General features: G+C 37.3%; 1 protein-coding gene across 5 annotated transcripts in view; it reads right to left on the bottom strand.

The window, feature by feature from the left end:
• Nucleotides 1-16771, bottom strand: part of TUBGCP5 (tubulin gamma complex associated protein 5) — a 58746-nt gene that overhangs the window by 8040 nt on the left and 33935 nt on the right. For 4 of the 5 annotated variants that reach the window (XM_039225053.1, XM_039225056.1, XM_039225054.1 and 1 more), the window contains 11 exons: nucleotides 16651-16740; nucleotides 15783-15876; nucleotides 15076-15322; nucleotides 12957-13159; nucleotides 11078-11193; nucleotides 9615-9883; nucleotides 8459-8657; nucleotides 7638-7826; nucleotides 6377-6559; nucleotides 907-991; nucleotides 682-802 (listed from right to left, as the gene is read on the bottom strand). In XM_039225053.1, coding sequence (XP_039080984.1) covers nucleotides 682-802; nucleotides 907-991; nucleotides 6377-6559; nucleotides 7638-7826; nucleotides 8459-8657; nucleotides 9615-9883; nucleotides 11078-11193; nucleotides 12957-13159; nucleotides 15076-15322; nucleotides 15783-15876; nucleotides 16651-16740 — 1796 coding nt within the window. The remainder of the gene's footprint in view (nucleotides 1-681; nucleotides 803-906; nucleotides 992-6376; nucleotides 6560-7637; nucleotides 7827-8458; nucleotides 8658-9614; nucleotides 9884-11077; nucleotides 11194-12956; nucleotides 13160-15075; nucleotides 15323-15782; nucleotides 15877-16650; nucleotides 16741-16771) is intronic. The other variant, XM_039225055.1, reaches the window with a different exon arrangement.

Raw genomic sequence — 16771 nt, 5'->3', positions numbered from 1 at the left:
AAGATGTGGTTTATCTATACCATGGAATACTAAATGGCAATGAGAAACAATGAAATCTGGCCATGTGTAGCAACATGGATGGACCTTGAGGGTGTTATGCTGAGCGAAATAAGTCAGGCAGAGAAGGACAAATATCATGTTTGCACGTATAGGAGGATTGGGAGGAACTTTACGGAGGACCATGGGGGAGAAGAAGGGGGGAAATGGTGGGGAAAAGAGAGGCAAACCATGAGAGACTCTTGAATGCTGAGAACAAAACTGAGGACTCATGGGTGTGTGGGGGGAGGGGGGAGAAGGGCATGGAGGAGGGCACTTGTGGGGATGAGCACCGGATGTTATATGGAAACCAACTTGACAATAAACTATCTGTAAAAAAGTAAATTAAAAAAAAATTAAAAAAAAAAAGTTCAGTTGGAGAACTGCAAAAAAAAAAAAATTTTCTGCATAATTAAGAATACTTATTCTGGCTAAATTTCTAATCAAGTTCTTATATTTCAGATTGACTGTACAATTCCTTGGTATTTCATTCAGGAAAGTTAATTCTGACATCTGTAAAACTATTGCTATAAATACTTATCATTTGGGAACTTGTGTATACATAAAAAATGACCAAAGATCACCTACTTCTTTTTTTCAGGGCTAAAATTAAATCATAATTTATCTGTTGAAAACCAATCTTACCACCAAATAGTAAAACATCCAGACTATATTTTGCCCACTTTATTTGCAATAAGAGAAGGAACACCTGATTATAAATTTTTTGACATTCCAAACTTATAACAATATCCACAGGCCAGGGGATCTATGAAAACAAAAACAGAAAATTACAGTAAAAAGTAATCTATTACTTGCATGTTGTAATTTTAATAGAAAAAAAATGTTCTTACTAAGTGTATTAGCACATACCTTGTAGCTCAAGGTTAGACCATCTAAGATATGAACAGGGAGTTTCTTCTTAGTTGTGTCAACATTTTCATAAGATATAGACAGACTAGATAAAGAAATTTCAGTTTTAGTTTATGAACTTCTATGCTCATAAAAAAAAAAAAAACCTCTTTAAAAAGCCACTAGCAATTTAACATTTGCATATTTCAAAGAAGACATATTTCATAAAAGGAAGTAAATATTTAAATAAAGACCTATTTTCTAGCATATATTACAGAATAGGAATTTGGTTTTAGAAGAGGGGCAAAGTTTTTAAACAATGGGTTTAGGTATGAAAGAGAAGAAACACTAAAGTGTTGTTAAGTTAATTAGGAAAAAAAGATGAAGTTGGGGGAGGAAGATATAATGGTAATAGGTTGGGTGCTTACTTGTGATAAAATTCAGGCTACAGGCCCAGAAGATGGACCTTCTGCTGAGGATAGTGGGGGAAGGCCACTCTCCTTACCCTGGAGAGAGTGTGTGCAAGTGTGTCAACAAGAATGGGGTCTGCTTCCAAAGAAAAGGTGTTACATACTGCTTCATCCACTCTTTCCTAATGCTGCCTTGAGTGTGACCCTCAATAGAAATAAACAACAAATATTCAAGGAAATGTCCTTGCACCAGGTACTACGTGGGCACTCAAGTGCCCTTACTCAATCCTCAGAGTAGTCTTGTCAGTGGACTAGGAAATGATGTAACTCTTCCACAATTATAGGGGCATCAAGTGATGAAACTGGGATGTAGACCATGGAAGGTTTAAGTGTACCACAGAGGTGGGGAGGCAGCCTTACAACTAGAGATGGAAAACACAGCATGTGACTTATAAACTAGCCAATTCATTCCATGTCACAGGCATTAGTCAGAATCTTTTTAGCTCATGAATCTGTTACATGTGCATCCATTACGTACTTAGTAGGCACTTACTGAATACCTTATTCATCACTCATCACGCCAAGCAGGAAAAAGAAAGTCAATCCCTTCTCCCCTTCTATGGGCTCATAGCCCAGAGCAAATCACAGAGCAGACATACGGTGCTACACCAATCCAGGGCAGGCAGGACTTTGTAGGAGAGCAGACCATTGCCAGGCCATGCAAATAGAAGTGCACATAACTGGAGGAAGCTATGAAGCAGGGAAAGTACAGCTCTTGAGCAAACCAGAAATATTCTGAATCCCTGAAATGTAAAGTGTTGTAGGAGAGAGAACACGATGTGTCTATATGTGTACATATACTAGAAATGAGGCTGGGAAATGAACCAGATAGTAAAAGCTTGCCTTCTCATGAGAAGCAGCTCAGCTCATCTGTTATGAGGCACCAATGAGAGTCTGAACATAACTGGTAGAGGGAGTTGCCAGGTTACTATAGTCAGTCTGTGGTCCTGTGGGTGTCAAATGGAAGGGAGAAAGGCTGAGAGACAGAGACAGTCAAGAGGCATCAAAGAGATGATCTTAAGTGAGAAGTAAGGGAAAACATTATCTACAAGGCAGAACTGAGTGACCAGAATATATAGGAGCTAGGACAGAGGAACGAATCTAGGGTGAGCCACACAGTGTCTTTGGGCACTGAGATGAACAATAGTGCTCTACTAGAAGAGACAAAAGATGGTTTGGGATGAGACAATGATGAGCTTAGTTCTGGATACATGACATTTGAGTGTAGTCATATGTGGGGAATAAGCTTAGGAATTCCCTGAGCCTGCACTGATGGGTTAACAAGGCATGAAGAATTACAAAGCCATAGGATGATCACGCCTAAGTCTGGGTAAACAAGATTAGGTAAACAGGTATGAGAGGGTGGGGAAAAGGCCCCCAGGATGGGGGGGTGGGACAAAGACCCCAATACAAAGGTATATGAGGTAAACAAGATTAGGTATTCAGGGCAAAAACATTCCCCAATTTAGTACATAGCAGAAAGCTGCTTTCACAGGAAGGAAGGACCAAATTACATAAACAGGCAAATAGGGCTATAGACCACTGTGAGGTGAAGCTGCCCAGAGCATAGCTAACTAGCAAAACAAAGGTGACTTGTTGACCCTGAGGTTGCATGCTCTATCTGTCTTATCCCCTGGGCTGGCTAAGATAAACACAGCACCTCATGTGTGCTGTTACCCAAACCCCTAACGTCCTAAAACTTCAAAACCCCCTTTCCCTCACCCCCATGAGTTAATGCTTACAGATTTACTGTCTCTTTGTGCACGTTCATCACCATGTTTGTAAGCCTACTGATCCTAATAAAAATGGAGCAAGGTCCCTTAATCGGGGCTCCTGTCTTCTCCTGGACATTAGCCATCTCTCGCATTTTAATCCTACGTCCGCTCTCTTGCTGGACAAGAGAGAACTTTAGACCCAGAGTCTATGACAGTCATGAGCTGCTGGTTGTGCAGACACCTGGGCTAAAGATAATAATCTATAGGTCATAAGGGGTCGCTGAAACCATTAACATGGACTGGGAACTCCCCCAGGCAGGAGTGCTGAGGCAGTAGAATGAGTAGCTATGCCAAAGGCAAGTGGAAAGCAAAGGGCTCACAGGGAGGCTATAGGAAGAGCAGCAGGGATATGGGTGGGGTGTGAGGCAGGGGTACCAGGCAGGCAGGGGAGCAGCACTGGCATTAATGCTGGAATGAAGAAGGAGACTTGAGGGCCAGACAGGTGCCTAGAACACATGAAAGCCATAGCAAAAGGGGTCCCTGGGGATGGATCATTTGTCCTATGAATAGAATGCAATCTCAATAAAAAGACCATTAAAGTTTTGGTAGAGCTAGATAAGTTGATGATAAAGTACATTTAGAAAAACATATAAACAAGAATAGCCAAGAAAACCCTATTATTAAAACGATGCTATTAGCACATGGGTAAACAACAGGGAAATTGAAATCAAGACAGGACATTCAAGCATACATGAAAATTTAATGATAAAGGGGAATGTCAAATAAATGGAGTTAAGATGGATTTTTCTTTCAAGAAATAAGTGATGGGAACCAATTAGTAATTTGGAAAAAGATAAAAATAGATCTATTTCTCATGTTTTTTAGCTAGATAAATTTGAAATAGATCAACGTCTAAATGTCAAAAATCCATTCAAGCATTAGCAGAAAAGACGGGTGAATTTCTTTATAACCTGGGAAAAAGTAAAACTTTCTTAACTATAACCCAAAACCCAAAAGTAGTAAAAGACTGATAAATTATAAAACTAAAAAATCTACAAGACAAAACAATCACAAAAAATTATAATACCATAAGCAGAAGGAAAAGATAAATGTCAAATTTGGAAACCTATATAATACAAATGGCTTCTAAAAATGGAAAGAATCGTGACCTGATACTGATAGAAATAGTGGCATATGGTATGGATAGTTCACGTTAAAAAATGCAGAAAAGGGGCACCTGGATGGCTCAGTCAGTTGGCATCCAACTTCGACTCAGGTCACGATCTCACAATCCGTGAGTCTGAGCCCTGCATCAGGCTCTTCACTGCCAGTGTGGAGCCTGCCTTGGATCCTCTGTCTCCCTCTCTGTCCCTCCCCCATTCATTCTCTCTTTCAAAAATAAATAAAACAAAAATGCAAAAATAAACAAATGGAAAGATGCTTATGCTCACTCATAACTAGAAAAATATAGATTAAAACTACACTGGGATACCATTTCTCACCATCAGACTGGCAAAATTCCAGAAGTCTGACAATATTATTCTGTTGGTGGGGCTGTGGAGAAAGCTACTCTACACACAACTGGTGGGAATTAGAACAGATAAAGCCCATATGATGAGGAATTGGGAACAGCCAGCAGAATTATACATACATTTACCCTTTCACCCAGCAATCCCACTGTAGGAATATACTCTGAAGTTCACTGGCAAAAATATGAAGTGAGATGTACTAATCTAGTCATTGCATATATGCACAGCAGAAGAACAGAAACCCAAAGCCCTACATTAAGTTGGTAGCATAATCACATGGAGAATTATTCCAAGTGACCTTGAAATACAGTATTCTGATGGCTTAACAGCAGAGGAAGATAAAACAATCATAAGCATTAATTTAAACTCTCATTGGGCTTGTTGCTATTATTGTTACTTTGGAACTGTTAACTTATTATAGAATAAAACCATTAGTTACATCAATGTGTTAGTAAGCACTCAAGGGAAGAGACACAAAGGAAAATCAAAGAAGTGAAAAATGAATCTTTATATAAATTAGAAATATCCATATGAGCTTATGATTAATTTTTTCTTCCTACATATTTCCTAGCTCTGTCAACTGAAAAAGCCCAGAAATACTGACAATACAATACTGATGAACACTCTGGCACCAGATCAAGGACTTTTTAAGCCATTAATTAAATGGGACTACTGCTCCTGGCAGGAGGGGCACAGGATGAGCCCGGACATCTAGTCCTGAAAGTAAGAATGCTCTCTGAGATACTACGGCTGAATGAAGGGGCTCCCTCTGGGTGAAAATGAGACAGTCTGAGCAACAAAAAATGACTATAATAGACTGCAATATATTAAAAATAACGAATTCATGAGTATCTGCTGGTAGTGATAAACAACTTTTCCTGCTCCCTCTGGGGATTGTTGGGCACCAATTACTTATTATGGAAAGCATCCAGCTGCTAGACCTTCTTTTACTAACCACATAACTGATGAAAATTCTGTTTTTATAGAAGAATTAAAGGTAACAAAAAAAGAGTGACATAAAAATAAAAGGAATTAAAATAATCCACTAAGTAGTAGGTTAGGAACTTAGGTGTGGTTGTGAGGGAAAGAATGCTTTGACTATTACTTTTGAAGGACCACTGAGGGAGCTGAGGAAGGGAGCCAAGAAAGAGAGCTGAACAGGGACAGAGACCAAGAAAAAGGATTACCAAGCAGTGTAAAAGATGAATCTTTGCTTCACAAAGATTTGGTGATACCCTCAACCCACAGACATGGCTGAGTTGTTTAGCAGGCATACTGACAGGGAGAAAGAGTTGATTAGCTCTACAGTTGTGGATAAGCTCACCTGAACCTAGCTAGCCTGTGACATGGTTTGACCAACAGCATGTGGTAGAAGTGAAGGTCTGTGAGGCCTGGAGCTCTGGCCTCAGCAGGCCCTGAGAGTTTTGCTCTCACTGTTTCAAAACATTGCCTAAGGCTCCTGTGTAAGAAGGCCAGTGCATCTGGCTGTAGGGTGAGGCCGATGGGCCAGAGAGGTTCCACACCTAGTGGCTAGCACTGACTCTAGGCCTGTAAGGAGGCGATCAGACCCTGAAAAGCCTGCATGGCACAAGCTCATCATCACTCTGTGCTTATAAGCAGGTAAGTCATGTAGCTACTTTCTGCCTCAGTTTTCTAATATGAAAAATAATTCATACGGTTAGTATGAGGAATAAATGATATATATAAGAATTCACAGATGAGTTATCACACATGTATTGTTTTATATCATTAAAAACAAAAATGTGATATATTTTACCGTGAACTATCTTCAGGATAACGTTGTCCTACTGCTTCTTGAAGCTGAACATTAAGAAAAGACACATTCTGCCAGGTTTCCTTTTCTCTTATCTTATCAAAAATTGATGTATAGAAGTCATACATAGTATCTCCACCTTCCATTAAGAAAAAATTTCTCATGGCCTGCAAGTACTCAACCAATCTAAAATGGAGAGAAAATAAGCAACAGAAAAGATCTTACATTCATGGGACAGAATTTTAGATCAGTACCAGGTTTTGTACATTACTAATTTTGAAAGAGTTTTACATTCGACATTTACTAAAAATAGAAATACAACAAACAAACAAAAAACCCCAAAACTACTAACACCTCTTAGGGACTTTTAAAATAATAAAAGGACTTATGTTTGCCTTTAATAGAAAGAAATGTTACTTTTCTAGAACACTGTACAAGGATGGCCAAAGTCAAAAAAGTGTAACCAACTATGGGTGCCTGGGTGGCTCAGTCATTTAAGTGTCCACCTCTTTCTTGGTTTCAGTTCAGGTCATGATCTCACGGTTCATGAGTTCGAGCCCCACATCAGGCTCTGTGCTCACAGTGTGGAGCTTGCTTGGGATTTTCTCTCCCTTTCTCTCTGCCCTTCCCTCACTTGTTTGCTCTCTCTTTTTCTCTCTTTCTTTCAAAATAAATAAATAAAATAAATTTTAAAAAAAAGTGTAACGAAACTAGTTACTCCAAACCCTGCTATTCATAGTGAATTTCTACTGTCAATATTTGGGGTATTTCTTTCCAGTCTTTCTTTTCTATGCATTTGAAAAAATATAGTCCCTACCATATTATATATTCTTTTTAAGCTTTAAGAACATTTTATACTATTTAAAACTCTGGATAAACATAAACTTTATAAAGTTCATACATGACATAGATATGCCATAGCTTATATGGATATGCCATTTTTATGGCTATGCCATAATTTAAAGAACTAGTTATCTAAGTAATTTCATGTTCTTCCCTCTGATAGAAAGCCTTCTGATGGGCATTTTTGTGAAACAAGCTTTTTCTGTATTTCTTTTGGGGTAGAGTCTCAGAAATAAAAGATTAAATTTCATAACATAATGGTGTGAAACAGATGGCTGGTTGATTCTCTCAAAAGAAAATTGCATACTCATCTCCTACTCTATTAAAAATTAACTTGAAATATAGTTTTAAAATAATTTCAACTGTTCTTAAAGTGCAATAAACTACTGTCTACTTCCAAAACTAAACTACTCCCTTATACCTGTAATCTTTCTTCAGAGTTTGCATGAGGTTTCCACAGCACTCGAGATACTGCTTATCAATATGAGGATAGAGGCAAGATCGCAATGTTAACTCAAAAGTCTGGCATGTCACAGATTCTGATGATCTATCCACACATATATCTCCACCAGCAAACTTCTCGTGAAAGTCACTCTGTTCCAAATACAACCTTTAAGATAAAAATGTGAGTCTTTTTTTTTTATGAGCTGCTATCAACAGTATTCCCTTAATCAAAAATCCAGAATCCCATTTTTACCTTTAGTCTTAAAATTAGCAACTATTACATAAAGAACCCCCCCCCCCCCAAATATCCTTTAAGTGAAATAGTTTTTCAACCACTTCTGCCTTAAGGGTCAAGTACTGATTAGGTCTTTCTAGCCACTGGGCATCAGGCAGCGAATGAGGTGAATGAGGGCCATTAGACAATAGGGCCTTGTGTGGGTATTAACAACTTACTTCAGGCTAAGCACCTAAAAGCACCTAAGGGCCAAGACACATTTTAAATAGCGTATGTGTGTGTGTATGTGATGCTTGCACAGGACCCAAACTTTCCAAAGTATCTCTGTATGAGTAACAGCAGCTCCCCAGGGACGTAGGACACAACATAGTCTATGGACTTTCACAAACAAAGAGACCAAATTGAACACAATGTCCTCTTGCATTTCACTCATTAGAAAGGATAAGCTACAAATGTTTTTATTTTTAAGGCTGGAAAGCCCTACCTAGCAGAAATAAACAGTTACTAAATACTGCACAGATTCTGCCATTTCAATCATCTAAAATCTTGCAGGTATGTATCACCTTGCAAAGTTAATTGCCAACAGGGGATTGTGAACATCATCCAGTTCAAGATGCCTTTCAGCAATGGACTGCATCTTAATTAGGTTCTCTTTGGTAGCCTGCTGCTCAGTGAGGACCTGTGCAGTGGAATCTTCTCCATGTCGAAGACGCGACTGTACAGATTCCAGAAACAGAGTATACAAGCTTTTTCTCTCTGCATCTGATACATAAAGAAATATGTATGGTGAACTATATTCCTGTAAATAATATTAAGTAACATTAAGTAGTTTTATACTAATATAGCCTGGTATTCTTTCTGTGGCCTGTGAGAGCCTATCTCTATTTCTTTACTTCTACAGTACAGTACAACTAAACATTTTTATATACTGTTAGACAATTGCAAAATTCATAAACATTCAAAGTATGAGCTAATTTTTTCTGAAAAGAGTAATACCCTAAGTAGGATGCTTGAAAGTTAAGTTACCACCATACTGGATAGCACTATGACACTTACAGGAATCATAATTTCACTGGGGAAAACACTTTTGACAGTGTAAGCTCATTACATTTTATTATTCAAAGAGGAAATATTCCACAAAGTGAAAATATTAAAGTAAACAAAACAATTCAAAGTAATGTAACCTTAAGGTGATCTACAAATAATTAAGGTCATATATATACCTTTCAAATCTTTTTAGTCAGTTGTTAAAACCTGAAGTATATTGTTTAAACTGTATCAAAAAAGGCCATAAACTATATCAAGATTTTCTTGAAATCTCTGATCAAGTATTGAGTCTGTATCAAGTATCAAGTCTGAACTGCTAACCAACAAATTCCTATCTGCCAGGGTTTGTATTTATGTCCTCAACAGCTAAATGCTGAATTGTATTAAGAAATGCCAGAGAATTATTTTTTAAATAACCAGTCCTAAGGAATCAAGACTAAGGAAAAAGCATGTGGAACTTATCACTGCTAGCACTGACTCTGAAACATAGTGCTAAAAGTTTCCAGTGAGGACAATCTTTTCAATTAGGAGCAGTAACAAGGTTGTAATTTCCATGAAAATAAAAGGCTTTGATAATTTTCAAAATTATCAAATTTTATTTCAGGATGACAAGAACGAAGATAAGAGTAATCGCCCAAACGCTGAAGGATACATGGAAAAGGAACCTGCTACCTCTGGCTGTATCCTGACATGTGATGCTCTTTGCATATTGCAGGTTCTTCAGCAGCTGCATTGACTTGCCAGCCATAATTATCTGCTTAAGGACAGGTTTGAGGAAGGACACCATGGTATGCTGCCTGCTGGAGGGTCCCTGGTCACTGCCAGAACTTGCACTAGCATTATCACTCATTTTTTCTTCATTTTCCGTCTTTTCCGATACGCTGTAGAGTGTGTAAGTTGCATACCAAAAGTCTCTGTGATTTACTGGAACATTTTTGTTTCTATAGAGATTCAAAAGAATTTTAAACTTCAACTTTTCTTCCTTAAAAGCAACAGTATATCTGTTCTAGCTCAGGAAGGTTGTCCAGACATTCCAAAACCCAATAATATTAATTATTAGTAAAATGAAGCAATCTTCAGGCAAAATGGGGCAGAGGTTTTTATCTGACTTCAATTTAATGTAGAAAAGCAGGTAAATACTCTAAATGACATAGGTAAAATTTAACTAAGGAAAAAGTTTCTTGAATTAGAATTAAACAAAATATGATTACTTTGATTCTCATTAGAGGTAGAATAAAAGTCTATTTTTTGCCATTTCCTATAAAAGTAATCTCCAGACGTCTACATTTTCCTCCCACTCAGATTCTTAACTGAACTGCTATTAACAAACAAAAACAATGGTCACTCACCACCCTCTAATAACAAGCAGAATCCCATTTTCATAAAAATTATCATGCAAGATCGATGAAAAACAATATAATAACAGACATGAGATTCAGTTAAAGCAAGCCAGCTAATTTATATAAGCACTTTGTTAACAGGGTTACCTTTTCAGAGCTGTAAGGACTTAACATTCTCCTTTCTGATGAGTTAAATGGATAGGTATCCATAAAAACCACACATCTACACAGAATGCATAACTTAAAAGTGAGTTAAGAGAGTTCTACATTGTAGTTTGTATGATTTTACTCAGAAAAATCAATTAACTGAAGGGGAAATCATCATAAGTGAATTAAGATTTTCCTTAATTCATTAAATACTATATTAAGAATGTTAAAAAAAAAGGTAGCTAATTTGGAAAAATAAATATATTCGAAGCAAATTCTGTAATATTTTCAAATCTTTTAGCCTACTGATAATTTGTAACGGCAATTAGTTGAAGCCACTTATTATCTCCTAAATTCTCTTTTTGGGAAGCAATATGCCTTTTACCACACTAGCCAACCATAATAAACACACTATCATTTAAAAAGCATAATTTGCTAAAGAAACCTGTGAACTGACTTATTTTTGGCTGATTCCTGATTATCTTCTACAAAAATTCAATAGAACTTGTTTATGGTGAAAACACAGTTCTGTCATTGCACTGGTCTTCCTCAGTATCACCTGAATTAACAAAAGTGCATTATTTTCCTGTGAGAGTAAAAAGGTATGAGTAGCACCCCAGGTCCCCCTAGCTGTGTGTAGGACCCAACCTCTGGATGATGAACTCCCTAGCGCAGTCACATAGGTGCCCATGCACGATCCACTCATCCACAATCTGCAGATAGGGTCTTACTGTTTCCACCCAGAGAGAGAACAGCAGGGAGACCTGAGGACAGAGTATACACAGTCAGCTCTCAGAACTCCCTTGTCTCTGGTTAAAATGAAGTTTAACATTTCTGAAACACCTTTTAAAGAGTAACTGGATTTCTGTTTTTTGACAAAAAGAAGTTAAAAATCCAAAACATACTCTATAAAATCTTGATGAAAACTCACCTAAATATGAGATGACCATATTGTCTATAGTCCATACCAGGACTCTCTTGAGAGTGAAAGTTAAAGAGGGACAACAGTTCTAAATAGCATAGTCCAAACTGAGGCATGCTTATCCTAGCTAAAGCATACTATTAGCAAAATGTCCATTAGGAATGAGGAAATGATTTCATTCTACTATAGTTCCAAGTAGGAAAAAAGAATTGCATAGCTGAAAGAAATCAACCTATTTTATACTAAACTGCAGTATTAAGATGGTGAGAAAAGTTACATCACCAAACTAGAAAACATACCTAGTAGTATGTATATCCAAACATCTAAACAAAATGTGTATCCAACCAAACTTGCAGCTTTTTAGATTATAAACCTTTAGTTAGATAAGTATTGTTAAAATTGTGACAAAAAATATATAACATAAAAATATACTGTCTTAAAGTGTACAATTCAGTAGTATATTCATATTGTGAAAACAGACCTCTGGCATGCTGCAAAATTGGAACTCTGTACCAATTAAACATCTTCTCTTTCTCCTCTCCCCAGTCCCTGACAGTGACTATTCTACTTTGTTTCTATGAATTTGACTACTCTAGATACCTTATATAATAGATTTGTACTTTTATTGGAGAAAGAGTTGCTGCAATTATCTATAATAAGTCAGCTAGGCATTTTTCACATCTTCCTTTTATGTTTTGTTCGTCCTTGCCTCATCCTTCTGGTAATCTTGGCGATTAAAGGTAAGAAGCCAGTTTCCTATAGCCTTGAATTTAGAAGCTAATTTTAAAACTCTGAAACAAATCAGGGGCACCTGGGTGGCTCAGTCGGTTAAGTGTCCAGCTTCAGTTCAGGTCATCATATCACAGTTCATGAGATGAGCCCCACGTCGGACTCTGCTGACAGCTCAGAGCCTGGAGCTTCCTTCAGATTCTGTGTCTCCCTCTCTCTGCCCCTTCCCTCCCCTTCATGGTCTCTCTTAAAAATGAACAAACATTAAAAACTTAAAAAAAAAAAAAAAAAACTCTGAAAAAAGCCAAAAACAAAAACAAAAAACCAAGGGACACCTGGATGACTCAGTCAGTTGAGCGTCCAATTCTTGATTTCAGCTCGGTCACGGTACCAGGGTCATGGAATTGAGGCGAGTGTCAGGTTTGTGTTGAGCGAGGAGCCTGCTTAAGGTTCTCTCTCCTTCCCTCTGCCACTCTCCCCTGCTCACACACACTCTCTCTCTCTCTTTAAAAACAAAAACAGGGGTGCCTGGGTGGCTTAGTGGGTTAAGCATCTGACTTCGGCTCAGGTCATGATCTCAGGGTTTGTGGGTTCGAGCCCCGCATCAGGCCCTGTGCTGACAGCTAGCTCAGAGCCTGGAGCCTGTTTCAGATTCTGTATCTCCTCCTCTCTCTGACCCTCCCCTGCTCACACTGTCTCTCTCAGAAATAGATAAAACATTTTTAAAAATTAAAAAAAAACCCTCTGACCAACTGTCTGACACACCATGATTTAAGCACTATTTTTACAAAGAATTATATGACAGTCTACCCACCACACCTTTGGCGGAGCAAAATGAGAGTCATGTAACTTAGAAAGGACAAAAGTCTTACATACAGTTTGCTCAGAGGCTTCTCCAACATTGTCATATTCAAGAATGGCCTTATACAGTGTATTAAGCAGATGAGATGCCCGAACAACATTTCGAGTGTCAGGTGGAACTTCTGCTACTCCAGTACTAAATACTTTGTGGAGAACTTTGAGCTGAGCCAATCGAGGCGACAACTTGTCCACCACTATTGCAAGAGTTATTGTAGTGTCTGCAAAATATCAAGAAATCAAACTTACTAGCAAGGAAGAATATCCACATTCAGAATGTAATATAAAAGCTAAGTCAACCACTTATAGAAAGATACGGCAAACTGGAGTGTGGTGGGTTTTAATCTCATTTCACAAGGAGCTAATTTCCCTAAAGAAAGAAAAAACAACTCAGAAAAAAAATAACGTATAAAGTAACTGACAGTTCAGAAAAAAAAGGAAATAAATGTGATTCTTAAACATATAGAGGCACTCAACCTCAATTCCTAACAAAATAATAAAAATTAAAACTATATTGGGCATATAAAAAACAGACTACAGTTGGTTACTGTTTTAGTGAGGGGGTGGTTACTACAAAGGGGAGCAAGAGCAAGTTTTTTCATGGGGATGGCAGAGCTCTGTATCCTGAAGATGGAAGTGGGTATACAAATACATACATGTAATAAAGTATCACAGAACTATACACAAAGATATTACTTCTCTCCCCACAAAACAAGTCCCTGCAAAACTGGTGAAACTCATGTCAGGTCTGCAGAACAATTAAATGTTATTGTGCCAATGTCAATTTCCTAGTTTTGATAACATACCATATGCAGAGGTGAGGGAAGTTGGGTGGTGAGAATATGGGACTTCTGGCTACTATTTTTTGTAGTAGTTGAAAATAAAAGTGGCGGAGGTGAGGGGCGCCTGGGTGGCTCAGTTGGTTAAGCGTCCGACTTCGGCTTAGGTCATGATCTCATGGTTCGTGGGTTCGAGCCCCGCATTGAGCTGTGCTGTGCTGTGCTGACAGCTAGCTCAGAGCCTGGAGCCTGTTTCAGATTCTGTGTCTCCCTCTTTCTCTGACCCTCTCCTGCTCACACTGTCTCTCAGAAATAAAAACATTAAAAAAAATTTTTTTAAAGTGGTGGAGGTGAGCTGATACTGGTTACCATTTTGTACCTGTCATACTGGTGATCAAAAAGTTTGACAGCACACCATTGGTAAGAGCGTAAGGAAACAGATATTCATATACACTGCTGGCAACTGTTCTCTGTGGAAATCCATGTGGTGATGTGTATCAAAATCACACATGCTATCACATACTCTTTACCAATTCCATTAAGAATTTATTCTATACCTTGCTGCACGTGTGTACAATTATTTCCATGTTTGTGTTATCACTATAGTAGTGCTGGCAACAGCAAAAGATCAGAAATAGCCTAAATATTCATCAAAAGAGGACTGGTTGGGGGGTGCCTGGGTAGCTCAGTTGGTTGAGGGTCCAGATCTTGATAATGGCCTACGTTATGATCCCAGAGTCATGGAATCGAGCCCCATGTCAGGCTCCACACCGAGCATGGAGCTTGCTTGGGATTCTCTCTTTCTCCCTCTTTCCCTCTTCCCGCCGCTCACGTTCTCTCTCTCAAAAATAAAAAAGTCCACAACAAACAAAAGGCGATTGGTCTATAATACATTCATATATCTTTATAAAAAAGAATTTGTAGAAAAGAATGAGACTCGGCTCTTTACATTTTTGTGTGATATAATCCTCAAAATTTAAATTAGAAAATAGTTTGAAGAGAGTAGTTAACAGACGACTAGGTATGTATATATGAATATGCATTGCTTGCATATGTTTAAATTATTTTTGGAAGGATGCATAAGAAACTCATCACTTGGTTGCCTCTGGGGAATGGAACTGAGTACTTGACTAGAGAAATAGCACAAGAATAATAATTTTTATGGTAAATTTTCTGTAGTATTTGGATTTTTAGGGAATTGAATGGCTTAAAATATAATTTTAAAATGAATTAAAAATTATCATGATTATTACTTACTTGCCATGGAATTTTCAAACCTTTTATCAATTAATAACCTAGATGGCATTCAAAATATGACTTATGTGTCTTACAAGTAGAAGGGAGGGACATTTAAATACCATTACTGATGATGTACTTCTCAATGTCTGTAAGTTCCTTTTTGAAACTAATGAAGTATTTATACAGGGCCCACATGAATGCCTGGTATGTCCGAAAGGGAGCTTCAGTCAACTTCTTGGGAAAAGAACCATTTCCAGGTAACATGCTTTCAGAGCTGTGCCCCATGACTTCATCGATGAATTCCTGGAGTCGAAACACAACTTGGCCATATGCTGCTATTTGTTCTAGCACTGATCGTAAACAGCTCTACAACAGAAGCAAACCACAAACATTCAAATTCATATTCCTTCACTAAAATATTTATTTTGTGACTATTTTATACTTAGTAGAAAACAAAATGAATATTTAGTTTTCTACTCAAAGGAAGTAATATAAGCACTAATTTCTACAGAATATAGAACTGTGGCTTATACTTTTTAAAAATACCTATAAGGTAAATAAATGTGCTACAAACAAATTTATAGCTTCCCAATATAGAACTGACAAATAAAAAGCAGAAAACGTAAATTGAAACTAAATGTGAATATAACAAACAATATTAAAGAATTCTCTAGCACTATAAAGATACGCAACTTAATTTTGCCTTTTGGACCTTAAGTACATTTGATAAACTAATTTTAAAATTGCAAAATGCTCTAAAGTTATATAACCAGTTTACATACATCCTTTTATTTAATTTTAATCAGAATAAATATGAATAACTTACATGTGTCAAATGAGTTACTATAATACTGTTTCTCACAGTTACCTTCCCATCTATCAACTGATATATAAAGAGCTTTTTTACCCCTGAAAGTAACCTGAAATGAAATAAAAAAGATGAGTGTACTTTAAGTCTACAAGAATGTTCATCAGTAGTAATGCCTAAGAAATTTTAACAAAAGATTCAAAACTGGGTGTTCGGGGCATAGTGGTCAGATAGATAGAAAGCAGAAGACATCAATCTTTTTACCTGATTAAATTAAGACTTAAGGTATTTCAATATCATCTTACAGAGAAGTTGAAATAATGTTGTCAAGCCTTTCTTCCTCTATGTAATGGCCCAAACAGATCTTCCCCTTTTTAAGAATGTCAATATTATACTTTCTGTTAGAGAGGACCATGACCTAGAAATCTCAGAGATATCAGCACTACATGTTGCATTTCTCATTTTCATTTTTGTGTGAACACATTCTAAATTCTTAGATTCCTGGTTTCCAGGTATAGGATACAGGCTCTCACTGATAAACGCTTGCCTATTAAGAGCAGTTAGCAAACCAGGAACCTGTCTTTGAACTCAGATATTTAAAAAGTAATGGTTTAATATAACTAAATCATATACTAAATTATTAAAAACGGGAAAGAAGTAAACATACCAAATTCTCATAATCTCCACAATCAAATCTGAAATAACGAGTATCCTGAGTCCCCCAAGCTACCTGTAGGTGAGCACTAAAAACAGTTCTGGGTTAAACCCAAGGGCCTATTTTTTAGAATGCATGTGAAGAAACTGTGAATACTTTTCCTTATAAACTAAAATTCTGCTTCTCATAAATAAAATCTCCTATACTAATACTTAGGTTAACAGGTCTTACCATAAGGTTTCCCGAATAACCTGTGTCTCAGTAACAAAAACTCTGTCATCGGGAACATATAACGGGTCACTGCTATACAAGTGTTGGTCCCTATTAGACAGTAAACAACAAATGTCAATGA

The sequence above is a fragment of the Hyaena hyaena genome, unplaced genomic scaffold (genome assembly GCF_003009895.1).
Source record: "Hyaena hyaena isolate Hyena2069 unplaced genomic scaffold, ASM300989v1 scaffold_1911, whole genome shotgun sequence".
NCBI classification, from domain to species: Eukaryota; Metazoa; Chordata; class Mammalia; order Carnivora; family Hyaenidae; genus Hyaena; species Hyaena hyaena.
Note: the sequence above shows the minus strand (reverse complement) of the source record. Positions and strands in the feature narration are given on the sequence as shown.